The sequence below is a fragment of the Tauraco erythrolophus genome, chromosome 5 (assembly GCF_009769465.1).
Source record: "Tauraco erythrolophus isolate bTauEry1 chromosome 5, bTauEry1.pri, whole genome shotgun sequence".
Lineage (NCBI taxonomy): Eukaryota > Metazoa > Chordata > Aves > Musophagiformes > Musophagidae > Tauraco > Tauraco erythrolophus.
The window spans coordinates 27,318,745-27,333,069 of NC_141469.1; the positions used below are offsets into that span (position 1 = coordinate 27,318,745).

Genomic DNA, 14,325 nt, shown 5'->3' on the forward strand with positions numbered 1-14,325 from the left:
CGCCGCCGGGACCGCGTGGTGCTTGCCGTGGCGCAGCGCGTTCGGCGGTAGAGGGAGACGAAGTGTCTGCCGGGGAAGACTCAGTCTTTCACCATGAGGCAGCCCAAAGTGGTGCCGTGGCGGCGGCTGGCTGGGGTCTCCTTTGAGATGTACACTGCCGAGGAGATCAGGTGAGGATCCGCGGCAGGCGGTGGGTTGTCCTCCGCCCCGGCTTGTTGGTGCTGCTGAGGACTACAAGTCCCGGCGTGCCCTGCGCCAGAACGCCGGCAGGGCCGGGGCGCTGTAGGCGCGCGGCCAGCTGGGACGTGTAGTCCGACTGTGCTGTGGCCCTCACCAGCCGCTGGCATGGCCGCAACTGAGCGCTCCCCGGTTCCTGAGGGCTTACGGGCTGCTGGACGCTCTGTGTGGGGTCTCAGACCCATTGCGTGGGGCCGCTGGAGGTCTTGGAGGAGTGGAGAAGGGCTTTGGGGCCGGGGAGAGGCAGGGGTAAGTGTTCCGTGTATGGGGCTGAGGGGGCGAAAGGGTCTGCGAGGGGACAGGGAGGCGGCCACAGGCCTCTGAGGAGGGCCCCTTGCTGCCAGTGGAGTCGGGGAAAGGATGGTCATTTTTGTGTGCTGCCAGAGGCTGCAGGGTGCAGCATAAAATCACTTTGGGAGAGCGAAGGCTGCGCATCTCGGGCGGCTTCTCCTGAGGGGCTGTGTTGGCTTGCCCTCGCCCCTTGCACCTCAGCACCTGCAGTTCCTGCCGGAGCCTGGAGAGGTAAGGCTGTGATGGTAAGGTCGGGCTTGTTCCTTGGCGGGCATGCCTCTGGCAGCCTGGCCTGAGATGTGATCCTGAGTGTCCAGCACAGAAGCGACTTTGCTGGTTTCAGCGACGGGAAAATGTTCAGATACCTTAGCACCAGTGTAAGTATTGCAGAGCTGACATCTTTGTTGCAGAGGTTTTTTTGCAGCTTCTTCCAGCAAGTTGTCTATCCTGGAGTTCAAGAGAGCTGCCAGCATTTCTGTAGTGTTGGTGTGATGTTAGCATTTGTGTATAGTCAAGGACTTCAGGCTGTTGTGGTCTAGGTGTTTTCATTGTTTTCATACCTCCCTCGCTGCTTGAGAGGATACCCAGACAAAATTACATCACTTCTTAATATAGTGGCAGAATATGTTAAAGAAGTATTTACTGTGGGATGAATGGTTGCACTTGGGTGATGAAGTTAATGATACAGAAACGCCTGTTGCATGCACAAAATACCCTCAAAAACATGTTTTCATCAATAAAAACAAAATCATACAGATGCTAAATGCCAATGCTAGTTGTACCATTCGAGTGCATGATGTCTGTTTGCTGTCACTGATTTTTGTTCTTTTCTTTCACCTTCAGGAAACTGAGTGTAAAACCCATAACAAATCCTCAGTATTTGGATAATGTGGGGAATCCAGCTGTTAATGGACTGTACGACTTGGCTTTGGGACCTCCAGACTCCAAAGAAGTGTGTGCAACTTGCATGCAGAACTTCATCAACTGCCCTGGTCATTTTGGCCATATAGAACTGCCTCTGACTGTCTACAACCCTCTGTTTTTTGATGTACGTATGCTTAATTATTGTCTTGCTGGTGAAATGGGTGATGATGCTCAAGCTGTCCTACAGTTTGTAGTTCTTGAAGATAGTAAAGGTGCCAAGATAATAACAGCAAATGTGGTAGAAAAGGTTTATTTTGCATGAGAGTTCAATACAAATAGAATCCTTAGACTTTGGCAAAATATGTGCTTTATCGTAGCTGTTATTTTGCTCAATATTGACAAACGAGGGGGAATGTTGATTCCTAAACTATGTAACTGACTGTAGGGTCTCATGCCTTAATTAAATGGGTGGCACAGTAAAAACTGTTAGTTGTTTCCTGTAAATGACTACTACAAACCTACATTAACAGCTACCTACTTTTATCCTAGGAACAACAAGTGTTTGCTGGACATTCAGGGCTTGTTTTTCACTCTGAATAGCTGTGTTATACATTCTGCCCAGTAGATCCTCTTATTCCAGAATTTGTTTTAGAAAACTGGATTAATGTGGGTAGAACCCAACAACCTATCCAGTAATATGCTGAGTGATATGACATATGTGCCAAGTAAATGGAAGAATATGACATTGTAATGGAAAAATGCTAAGCTATATAGAAATCCATCAGTCTTTTTAATTAAAAAAATAAATAAATAAAAGGCTGTCAGGAAGACTTCTTGCATCTGAAAGTCAGATACACGTGCTTCGCGTAGTTTTACAACTGTTGCATTTACATGATGCGTGGGATACTTAACGTAAAGCAGAGATTTGCCATTGTGTGCATCTTTCGGGAAAGGTGTTTTGAAAGCTCCTGGTGATGGTGAAACTGCACATTTCTCCTAAGTGTTTCATGTGGGTGGTTTTTCAAAGGGTCATCTTTCAAATATAAAAGGATTCCTGTCTGTAAGGGATTTGCCTTATTTTGGCCTTCTGAAAGTTAGATGCGTAATCTGACTGTACTTTTTAGCTCCTTCTGGAGTCTGAGGAGTGGGGCTATTTGCAAAGGAAGGTTCCTCTAGCCTGTAACAGGAACCTGAGCAGGGATTAATTTCCCTCCTGAGGTGCTAATCTCCGCATTTACAGTTGGTGGCTCCTGCATAGGCTATTAATTGAGACAAAAACCCCTCATTTGCAGATAGCAAGTTAAATGAGGTCCATCCCACTTCTACCCTTGGGTCTTTAAACCTTCTAGCTTTAAAGTAAAATACTCATATTTGACAAAGGAATAAAACCATGGAGCAGTAATTCCTAGCCTTCAGACCACCGGTGCTGTGCTCAGCTAGAGTGAGTTGTGTGCAGAGCTATGGTGAATAATAAAAACCACTGATATTTTCCTGAGGCTTGAGGAGAATGTGGTTGCACAAAGAATCCTGAGGGACACCGATAGTATTTGTGACCAGAACGTTTCATTTGACTAGTGTGGAGTTGTGGGGACCACATTGTCCTTTATGGGACAGACTTTTAGAAGCTGTAATCACAGTGCTTTGTAAGAGGAGTCTTAGTCCCACAATTGCTGTAGGTATGACGGGCTTTTCCTTTTGATCCCTTTATCTGTTATGTAGGTGGCCTGCAGATAGTTTGCCTGCAGATTGTGCTTTGCATATGAGTTTGTGTGCTCGAAAGGATTCTATTTTTTTTTCAGTCAAATTCTTTATGATTACATTTAACAGTCTAATTTCTCAGTTTTAATAGCACTTCTTTATGTTCAAACAAATCTATTTACGTGCTTACCGTGCAAGCTAGTCAATCTACCAGGATAACTTCTTTCCCCTTTTCTTTCCAGAAATTATACCTTCTAATTCGAGGTTCTTGTTTAAATTGTCACATGCTGACATGTACTCGAGCTGTGGTTCACTTACTGCTAAGTCAGCTGAAGGTTCTGGAGAAAGGGTTGCTTCATGCCGTCCATGATCTTGAAGTCATTCTAAACAGGGTAAGTACTGTGTGTTTCTCCATTCCTTTTTGAATTGATAGTCCTGTAACTGTAGAGCTATCCTTATTTCTTTTATTCTGTTTCTTTTAGTTTTTAGAGCAATGTGCAGATGCCACAGGTTCAGAAATTGAAGAAGAGTTAAATCATCACGTTCAGGAAATCTTACAAAGTCATCAGATAAGAGATCAGTGTTCAAACGTAAGTACAATCAGTGCTTTTCCTGGGATCCATTTCCCACAGCGTTCTCCTGGAGAAACTGGCTGCTCGTGGCTTGGATAGGTGTACTGTTTGCTGGGTAAAAAACTGACTGTATGGCCGGGCCCAAAGAGTTGTGATGGATGGAGTTAAATCCAGTTGGCAGCTGGTCTCAAGTGGTGTTCCCGCTCAGTATTGGGGCCAGTTCTGTTTAATATCTTTATGAGTGAATCGAGTTGATAAATTGAGTGCACCCTCAGTAAGTTTGCAGATGACACCAAGTTGGGTGGGAGTGTTGATCTGCTTGAGGTAGGAAGGCTCTACAGAGGGATTTGGAGAGGCTGGATTGATGGGCTGAGACCAGTTGTATGAGGTTCAACAAGGCTGTGTTGGGTCCTGAACTTGGGTCACAACAACTCTATGCAATGCTACAGGCTTGGGGAAGAGTGGCTGGAAAGCTGCCTGGTGGAAAATGATGTGAGAATGTTGGTCAACAGCCGGCTGAATACGAGCTGGCAGTGTGCCCAAGTGGCCAAGAAGGCAAATAGCTTCCTGGCTTGTATTAGAAGTAGCGTCGTCAGCAGGACTAGGGAAGTGATGGTCCCCTTATACTCAGCACTGGTGAGACCGCGCCTCAAACACTGTGTTCAGTTTTGGGCCCCTCACTACCAGAAAGACATTGGGGTGCTGGAGCGTGTCCAAAGAAGGGAAACAAAGACCCTGGTGAAGGGTCTAGTGTACAAGTGTTATGAAAAGCGGCCGAGGGAACTGAGGTTGTTTAGTCTCGAGAAAAGGAGGCCAAAGGGAGACCGTATTGCTCTCTACAGCTGCCTGGAAGGAAGTTGTAGCAAGGTGGGTACTGGTCTCTTCGCCCAAGTGACAAGTGGTAGGACAAGAGGAAGTGGCCTAAAGTGGCACCAGGAGAGGTTTAGATGGGATATTAGGAAAAATGTCTTCACCAACAGAGTTGTCACGCATTGGAACAGGCTGCCCAGGGAAGTGGTGGAGTCATCATCCCTGGAGGTATTTAAAAGTCGTGTAGATGTGGTGCTTAGGGACATGGTTTAGTGGCGAATTTGACAGTGTTCAGTTAACAGTTGGACATGATGATCTTCAAGGTTTTTGCCAGCCTAAACAATTCTATGATTCTATGATCTCAGGTTTTGTGCTTTTGACAAAAGAACTGTCTTTGACTATGTAGACTCCAGATTTTGTCTTGGAGTTGTGGACTGTGTTATATTTAGCGGGCTCTCTGGGCAGAATGTCTGAAATTAACCTTAAAATTATTTTATTTGCTGTTAGCATAACTTTTAGGTTTCCCCCTTTCTGTAGGGAAATATTTTGATGGTGTAAATATAATAGGAAAATCATCTGGTGCTGCCGTCAGTACATTATGTACAGGTGTTGTTACTTCTCTTATGATACTCCAGCTGTTTTGAGCTGCAGGATATTTTTTTGAGACCTTGTGCATCCAGCAAATTTACGGAAATACTTACAGTGAAATTTTTAGAAATAATTGCATAAGCGTAATTGAATTCTCATTTCCGTATAAATGCAGTTTAATTTACCTTGTTAGTTAAAGGAAAATGCTAGTAAATAAGATATTTAAAGATCTAACGTCTTAGAGCATATTTGTTCCTAAGCCAAGTTTAATTCCTTAATCACTTGTTTCAAAACTAACCTTGAGCACTTTGGAAATTATACATTCCTGAGCAGTCAAAAGAAGTGATTTTTATCAACTTCTGCCTTCTTAAATCATTATTAGAGAAAAGCTTTAAAATTTAGTACTGACTTGAAAAATAAAGACTATTTATGAAATACATTTAAAAAGGAGGGTGGTGAGCATTGAGGGGTGTATGTTTCCAGCAAATATGGGAAGGTGACGGAAGGACACTAGGGATCAAGCCAGGAATTAAATCAGTACAAGGATGTGTGTGCATTGACACTAATAATGTTTGTGTTGGTATTTAATGTTAATTGTGTTTAATGAATTCTTCATATCAACGTTTTAATTTATTTTTGGTATTTTTAAGGTGTGTGGTGTTTTTTTTTTTATCAGGTCAAAAATGTATGCGAGTGTAGAAATAAACTGATAGCGCAGTTCTGGAAAGCACATATGAGTTCAAAGAAATGCCCAAACTGCAAGTAAGTTTAACTACAGGAGAAAGTAAAGTCGGTGTAAAGTTAAATATTGTGAGCATTTGTCTTAACTTTTATCGGCCTTTCCTGGTTTTCTTTTTTTTTTTTTACCTTTAAGATCTAGGAGATCACTAGTGCGAAAAGAGCATAACAGCAAGCTGACAGTAACCTATCCTTCTACAGTGTACCGTAAACCAGGAGAGGAAGGCAATCTGGATGAGCCAGCAGGTATAATATTTTTCTTCTATTCCAATATGTTTGTACTTATTTTCCTGTATTTAAAGTGCACAGATTCCTAGTAGTGACTATGCACTTGTGACTTATTTATAGAAAATTTAAATAGAACAGTAAGCTCGGCAGTAGAGGAGTGCCCAGCTTCGTTAAGTGTCTCTATTTGTGAGCCTTCTGTGCTTATGCAGCTTTGAGATTCTGTATGTATGTCAGGACAAGAAGTACAGAAGCATAATCTATGTTGACTCTGATTGGTTTTGGGACACTTCGTTTTTGGTGGGTAGACGTTTTCCTGCTAGATTTTTAAAATAGAGAGACTAGAGAAAAAAATATCTAGGAGGAAGATGACCAACCTTACTTCAGAAAGAAAATCAGGTAACTGATCAAGTAATCCTAACTCTTACGGAAGAATTTCCTCTCAAAGAGGAAAAGACAGAAAAGAAAGTAGGTGACGCTTTCCAGGCTTAACTAACATAGGGTTTGAATCACTTTCAACTTACTTTTCTCCTCTTGTTGTATCCTTGATCCTTTACACAACCAGTCAGAATTAAAGCAGATTTGTGTGTAAGTTAACCCCTGGAAAATATTTATATAGGGAGTTTATTCCATTTGCTAGTTTGTGCTTTAAATACTGGATTAAATCCCTAGCGTTGCGGCTGATGAATCACAGTGCCAGTGATGGGTTTTAAGGCAGAAAAGTCAGATCTCTGCTTTAACATCCTATCCATAACACATTTAGTGTCCTATCCGTAACACATTCAACAAAGGCAGGAAAGTTTACGTATCCCAGCGTTACTACTTTTGGGTGACAACTGTGGTTTCACTCCATTAAATTGTAGGGTGCTACTTTGGCCTTTTTATCTGAGCCTCTTGAGGAGTGTCCAAAGTTTGCGGGCTTTTTATTATGCTAGTGATGAAAATAGTTGTTCTGGAGGGTCTGGCGAGTTGCCAGGTTTAGAATACCTGGCCTTACCACAGAAAGCTTCAAAACCAGACATGTTCTCGCAGTCTCTGTTAACATTCACAGCTGAAGTACAGGGAAGAAACATCTTCCTCCTGCCAGTGTTCAAAAACTAAGACTGGGGCACCTCTTGGTAACTTTCATTACAGTTAAGTCTTATATATTCTGGAATGGGATGGACTATGCAGTTATGTACATTTCGCATAGCCAGTGTCATATTGAATCTTGGAGGGAGTGCTTTTAACCTTGACGTTGATGCATTCATGTTTAAGGGATGGAAAGATTTTCTCTGTGAAGGAATGGGGAATTGAAGTTTCAGTGTGGAAAAATTTGGATTCCTGGACCTTAGCAAAAAGAACAGTAGAAAACTGTTCTACAGTAGAAAGCTGAGGTCATGGGACAATTGTTTTTCCTCAGACTGTGTACTTTGGCTTCCCTGGGACATGAGGGGCTGGCCTGCAAGAGAAGTAGAAATTAAGACCTAAAATCTCTGGCTTTTTGGAAAAATATATTTTTTGCTGCTTTTCAGTAGCAAGCCCACGTGTTTTTCTTCCTCACTGAAATATAGCTAGCCCAGACTCTAACTTATAATATAGATGAATTGCTGATTGTCACTATTGTATCATCCACTTGGGTATTTCCTGAGAACCTTGATCTCACAGGTAGTACTTGAATCCCACTTCTGTGTTCCCCAGCTACAGGTTGACTCTTGATTTGTGTTTTGGTCAGTGGATGAGATCATTTGAAGAGGGAGTCCAGCTCACCGTTAATCAAATAAAGCATACACTTCAGATGCTAAAGTTGAGTTTTATTTCAGTTACTGATAGTGATATCCATTAGTCACAGAAATGGCTTATTTTTTCTGTACTGAGAAGGCTCTTACTTCAGTTCATTTCTTACCCCCAAAACAAATATGTTAATGGTATTTGAAAGTAGATGCCAGCCAGTGTATTTTGTATGTACTTCCATTCCTTCTCTGAGCTGGAGGCACTTATCGTTGTAAGCAAAAAAAACTTTCAAAGTAACACATTGTGATTTTTTTTTTTTTTTTCCCCAAAAAAATATTTTATTATTTTAATTTTTTATTTTTCAGCTATTGATGAAAGCCAGTTAGGGAAGAGAGGATACCTGACACCGATGACTGCCAAGGAATACATCCTGGCTCTGTGGAAGAATGAAGGTAATGGTTGTTCAGAGCAACGTTACTTTTTCTGTATCATTTAGTGGATGAAATCTGTAAATGTTCATGTCTGAACTCCTTGTCAAATCTTTGTGGTTTGCCTTAAGGACTTGTGGCTGCAAGCTAGATTTTGTGACAGGAGCTCTGGTAGCTAGTGAATGTAGAGAGCTGGGTTTCATAGAATCATAGAATGGTTAGGGCTGGAAGGGACCTTCAAAGGTCATCTAGTCCAACCCCCCTGCAAGGAACAGGGATATCTCCAACTAGATCAGGTTGCTCAGGGCCTCATCCAACCTGGCCTTGAACGTCTCCAGGGATGAAGCATCCACCACCTCTCTGGGCAACCTGTTCCAGTGTTCTACAACTCTTATGGTAAAAAATTTTTCCTAATATCCAATCTGCATCTACCTCCCTCTATTTTAAAACCATTACCCCTTGTCCTATCACAACTGGCCCTCCTGAACAGCCTCTCCCCATCTTTCTTGTAGGCCCCCTTGAGGTACTGGAAGACCGCTATAAGGTCACCCCGGAGCCTCCTCTTCTCCAGGCTGAACAGTTTCCTGGATAGTTTGATTAGCTATTCTCAAATTGTGGCTCCTCACAAATGGCAGTTGTTTACAGAGAATTTGATGCTCATGTGGTGCTGCACTTACTGTTCCCACAGTTACACTGGTTAAAGACTGAGGATGTATTTAACAATCTCTTTTTTTGAGTTCCCTGTACTCTGAATCTCTCTGCAGTTGCCAGGAAGAACCAAAGTAGTTTCATGTGTCAGTCACAGATAGTAGCTGGAAACTCTTCCTGCTATTTTGCTTTCTCCTTTTGCTGTACTCTATGTTTCTGTTCAGTGCTGTTTCTAAAAAATCATGTGACTTAGCAGATGCTTTTGGCTTGATTGACCAAATGCATCTGGGGGTTTGAGTTCTCAAACAATAGCGGTGATAATGAGTTTATCTTTTCTATTGTGTCTTTGTAGGTTTCTTTTTGCGTTATCTCTTCCCTGGGATGGATCCCCATGGGAATTTGGGATTTAGTCCAGACATGTTTTTTTTAGATCTTCTTGTGGTTCCACCTTCAAGGTAAAATTCTCCCCACAAATAAACTTCTGTAGAAATCATGGCGTTTAGCATATACTTTTTGCACGAGTCAGAGATGCAGACACCGATAGTACAGACATTGGTCTGCTGAAGTGTCAGTGGAGTGTTTAAAAAAAAAAAAAATTACAGCAGTAAATTATGATAATTATGACTTCAAATTAGTTTATTGAAGGATTAAAATATTAATTATGAAAAAAAATTGTAGTATTTTAAAATATTCCAGAGTATTCTAACTGCATAATACTGGTAGAATTTTTCTTGTTGAGGAATCATTCTTCTTTTACCATTGTCCCAGTATAATATATGAATTTTTAAAAGCTCACTGTTAGTTTATAGGGATTATTTTTCATTCATTAATGACTTGACTTAGAATCTATTTGAGGTTTGTCATGCTACTTTTCAGTGGCTTTAAGCTTCCAAAGTAATTTTTCTGTTGTAGGTATCGTCCCATAAATCGTGTTGGAGACCGACTGTTCACAAATGGTCAGACTGTGAACTTGCAGGCTGTAATGAAAGATGCCAAAATGATACGGAAGCTCTTGGTTTTCATGGCAAAAGAGCAATGTCAGCCAATAAAAATGACAGAAGAAGAAATCCAAACGGTAACATTTGCTGGTCATCTTATTCTTTGCTTTTTGGATGTGTGGGTCGAGTTCGGGTAGGCTTTTAGAATCATAGAATCATAGAATGGTTCGGGTTGGAAGGGACCTCAAAGATCATCTAGTTCCAACCCCCCTGCCATGGGCAGGGAAATCTTCCACTATACCAGGTTGCCCAAAGCCTCATCCAACCTGGCCTTGAACACCTCCAGGGATGGGGCATCCACGACTTCTCTGGGCAACCTGTTCCTCACCACCCTCAATGTAAAGAATTTCTTTCTTATGTCTAACCTATCCCACTTTTGTTTAAACTGTTCCAATAACAGTTTTTGCTTAGGCTGTGGGAGGATAAGCCATTGGAGAGGTTCTCTGTAGCTCTTTCCTTTTTTTTTTTTCCCCCCCCTCATGCCTCTTTCCACTCACTTGGTGCAAAGGGAAAAATGCACCACTCACTTTTTATGCAGACTCCTTTAGTCATCATTTTTGTGTTAGATTACTGTATGTGAGACATAACGGGCTCCCGTTACTGGAGAATGAAATACGTACAGCACAAACAGGTCATAATAAAACTTTTCCAGCTTGTCTTTGAATGAAAAATGATGGAAGGGAGGGAAAAAAGCCACTTTAAGTTCTAAGCCTAGTAGAGCCAATTGTGATTGTGGTTGGTTTTGACCATTGATGTCTAAATAGAACCAAAAAATTCACAAATAACTTTAATTAGTAACAATGCTTGTTTGCTACTGACATGATCACATAGTGGTAAATAGTAATGCATGTCACCATGCCTCTTCATATTTGTTCATGAATTGTATTATTGACGGTTCTTTGATACTGGACTTAGTGTCAGCTGAACTTGATTTACATCCTAAGTGTAAAACATTTTGAAAACAGTTTTAGTTACTCAGAATTTAGCCACTAGGTGGAGATACGCTATTAAAATGTTTGACGTGACAGATGGTTAATGCGTTTTGGATGTGACTGATATTTTACACTGTGAAATGTAGAGTAATGTAGATGATAAAAGCTCTTGACTTTACATTATTTTTATCTAAGAATAGGACTTTGATTCATAGCACAGACTGACTGGTTAGTAACATCTAATTTGGAAAGAGGACTGTCACTTACCAGGAGATGGCTGACTAGCAATCGTGTTTTAAAATCCCACTGGTATATGTAGCTGTGGTGTTTGGAGATATCCCATCCAAGTCAGTTTCTAAAGCTTGACAGCAGACCTGTCTGAGGCACTTGGTTGTAATAATTTGAAAGTTAAAGTTAAGTTCACATTGGTAATGTTTGGGTTTTTTTTTAAAAAAATCAATGTCTTTAATGAGGTGCAAAATAGTGGCCACTGTTTCATTTGCTATTTAATACTGTAATTTCAGCCTAGTAAATAGAAGATATTTTTTGTTAAGTCTAAGTTCCTAATTTCTGTTTCTGTAGGAGACAGGAGAGAACAATGAACCTCTGGACCATTCTATCCTGACAATGATTCCAGGACAGACCATTGCAGATAAGCTGTACAATGCTTGGATTCGTCTTCAGAGCCATGTCAACATTGTATTTGATAGTGACATGGACAAACTAATGACAGAAAAATACCCTGGTATTCGTCAGGTGGGTTGGAGGCAGAATCTTAGAGACTCTGGGCTTTGTTTTTCACAGACAGTTAAAACAATAACTTGATGGAATAAGAAATAAGTGAAATATTCGGGGTTAATATGTAGGCCTTTTCATGATACTCATCACTGTAGTATCTCGAGAATCTGTCTGGTGGTGCATATTTTCACATTTTAATCATTAACTTCTGTTTTCAAAGCTATTGGAGAAAAAGGAAGGACTGTTCCGCAAGCACATGATGGGAAAGCGTGTGGATTTTGCTGCTCGATCAGTCATTTGCCCTGATATGTACATTGGTACCAGTGAGATTGGCATTCCTATGGTAAGGATAAAGGAGCGTTTCTTTTTGGTGTGGCTGGGGACTGATCTACACTGTAACACTTTCAGCTACATAACGAGCAGTTCAAAATGCAGAGATGTTCTGACTCATCTGGACTCTTTCTCCTCAGTGTGTCATAGTGTTCTGGTTTCAGTTGGAACTTAGACTTAGGATTGAGGGCCAAATTGACCAATGGAATATTCCATATCATGCAACATCTTGCCCAGTGTATAGATGAGGGTTGACTGGGAAGTTTGGAACTCTCTTTTGGGGAACTCTTGGAGTTCTATCTGTCTCTTACTGTCTCTTTTCGGGCCTCTCGCTCATCTGGGATTGCGGTGTTGGGACTTACTGTTTCGGAATCGCTTGCCGGGACAGTACAGGCATTGGTCACCGGGTGGTGAGAAACTACGCTGTGCATCGCTTGTTTGTATACGTTATTATCATTTTATATATATATTCATATATTATTATTTTATCATTATTGCTTTTATATTATTATTATTAAATTGTTCTTATCTCAACCCACAAGTCTCTTTCCCTTTTCCTTTTAAATTCTCTTCCCCATTCCGCTGGGGGTGGGGAGGGTGAGCGAGCGGCTGTGCGATATTTAGTGCCAGCTGGGTTTAACCACGACACGTAGCTGTGTGTTACATTGTGTGTTGATAAAGAAGGAGCGTTGAAGAGCAGGAACTTCTTACAGTTGCATTGAACGCCACATCTGTGAAGGAGGATTAAAAAAAAGAAAATGCTGTCCTTGCTTCCTGGAGTTATGAATTGGTGCAAACTTTATAAGTAGATCCCATTTCTCCTGTGGTCTTTGTGCAGTGTATCTTGTAACAGCTATGATAGCCTTTAGGAAAAGACCATAGTAATGTCATTAACTTCATTCATCCTTAATGATGTTTAACTGCACAGAGATGACACCATGCCTGACTTTGGGCTTTTCATTATGTCATCTTTTCTGCTTGCCCGTCTGCAAATAGTGGACCTGGTGATAATGCTCTTTTTCTCTGTATTTATTGGTTTGTTTGCAGAATCTAAAGTCATGCTTTCTTTTTTTTTTTTTAATTGCTAACCGAGTTTTCCTTTTTGGCTGCAGTAGATAATCGTAAAAAGGACATAGTTTCTATTCTTATGGTAGAGGATTTAAAAGCAGAAATGCATTTATTTGGTAAACTGAGGAGGAGATGCATCCAAGAGCTTAAAGTAATTTATGTTTGTATTGTATGAGTTAACACTTGACATTATTTTCTCAGTGACTTAGTACTATTTTAAGCCAAAGTTGAACTAGTTCCTTCTCTCCTCTTTTCCCTCTTGTCTAGGTGTTTGCTACCAAACTGACTTACCCTCAGCCAGTCACTCCCTGGAATGTCAAAGAGCTGAGGCAGGCTGTCATAAATGGCCCAAAGGTTCACCCTGGGGCCTCCATGGTTATTAATGAAGATGGATCTCGTACAGTGTTGAGTGCAAGCAGCCTAACCCAGAGAGAAGCCATAGCTAAGCAGCTCCTCACTCCTTCTTCAGGCGCACCTCAGTCGGGACTGAAGATTGTGAGTATGGCAAAGGGCTTGTCAGAGCCCTCCTACATGTTTGGTGGGTTTTTTAAATAATAATAATAATATCGCCCTTCCTAATGAATCCAATGGGCCTGCGCATAAAGATTCCCAGGGCAGGGTTGTCCTGTCTTTCGGTAGGTGGCTGAGAAAAGGTTGGGGGGAATGTGGAAAGAAAAGCTTGATACTTTTTCAAATTCTAGAAAACATTTTTCCATCCTGAATTTCATTCTTCTCTTAATGTGCAGTGTGTGGTGTTCATCTTGCTGAGATGCAGAGTAGTCTTCCTTTTGCAGCTAGCTATTCCTGGGAAGTCTTTGCAGTATGGAAGATAAAATACTGCTTTCATTTGATGCTTTTATGTCCCCCTGCCTCCCCTCCCTTCTTAGCCAATTCTATGTTTTTTTTCCTCTCCTTTTCTGTATCTGGAGCAGTTCTTTAGTGGTAGTTCTGAAGACTGAAATTCGATACGCTTCTAAAGTAGGTGCAGCACAAGCAGTTGATGGGACCCGTCTTCCAGGAGTGTGGTGACCATGAGTACGTACGAGTAGAGTCCTGCGTTCTGTGTCAGCCATGCTGGTAGTGGCACCAACCAGGGGAGGAGTGATCTGTGTTTTAGCACTGACTGCTGTAACCTGGCGTCCATCTCCCCATCACCATCTCGTTTTATAGATGACAAAACAAGGAACAACCACGGCGATAGCCTTCTGTTTGTGCAGACATTAACATTTGTGAAACGCTTAATGCTTCTATCAGTTGTTTCTTTGGAGGTGCTGGAGGGTTTGAGTTCTCTGTGCTACAGCTTAACCTTTGAAACTTCTGAATAACTTTATCTCCCCCTCTTGCAAGAGTTGAAAACTTACTATTTAGTAAAGTTTTGATGATGATGAACAGTCTTTTCACAATATCTGTTATGCATACAGCTGTCTCTATCAGAGGCGTGATACAG

General features: G+C 41.4%; 1 protein-coding gene across 2 annotated transcripts in view; it reads left to right on the forward strand.

Annotated features, from left to right (window-relative positions):
• The first annotated feature begins 15 nt into the window (after positions 1–15).
• The window catches only part of POLR1A (RNA polymerase I subunit A), a 38,004-nt gene continuing 23,694 nt past the window's right edge, over positions 16–14,325 (forward strand). For both annotated transcript variants that reach the window (XM_086611381.1, XM_086611382.1), the window contains exons 1-12: positions 16–170; positions 1,372–1,576; positions 3,333–3,482; positions 3,573–3,680; positions 5,737–5,822; positions 5,935–6,044; positions 8,102–8,188; positions 9,165–9,267; positions 9,725–9,887; positions 11,325–11,498; positions 11,701–11,823; positions 13,146–13,373. In XM_086611381.1, coding sequence (XP_086467507.1) covers positions 94–170; positions 1,372–1,576; positions 3,333–3,482; positions 3,573–3,680; positions 5,737–5,822; positions 5,935–6,044; positions 8,102–8,188; positions 9,165–9,267; positions 9,725–9,887; positions 11,325–11,498; positions 11,701–11,823; positions 13,146–13,373 — 1,614 coding nt within the window. In that variant the 5' untranslated portion in view covers positions 16–93. The remainder of the gene's footprint in view (positions 171–1,371; positions 1,577–3,332; positions 3,483–3,572; positions 3,681–5,736; positions 5,823–5,934; positions 6,045–8,101; positions 8,189–9,164; positions 9,268–9,724; positions 9,888–11,324; positions 11,499–11,700; positions 11,824–13,145; positions 13,374–14,325) is intronic.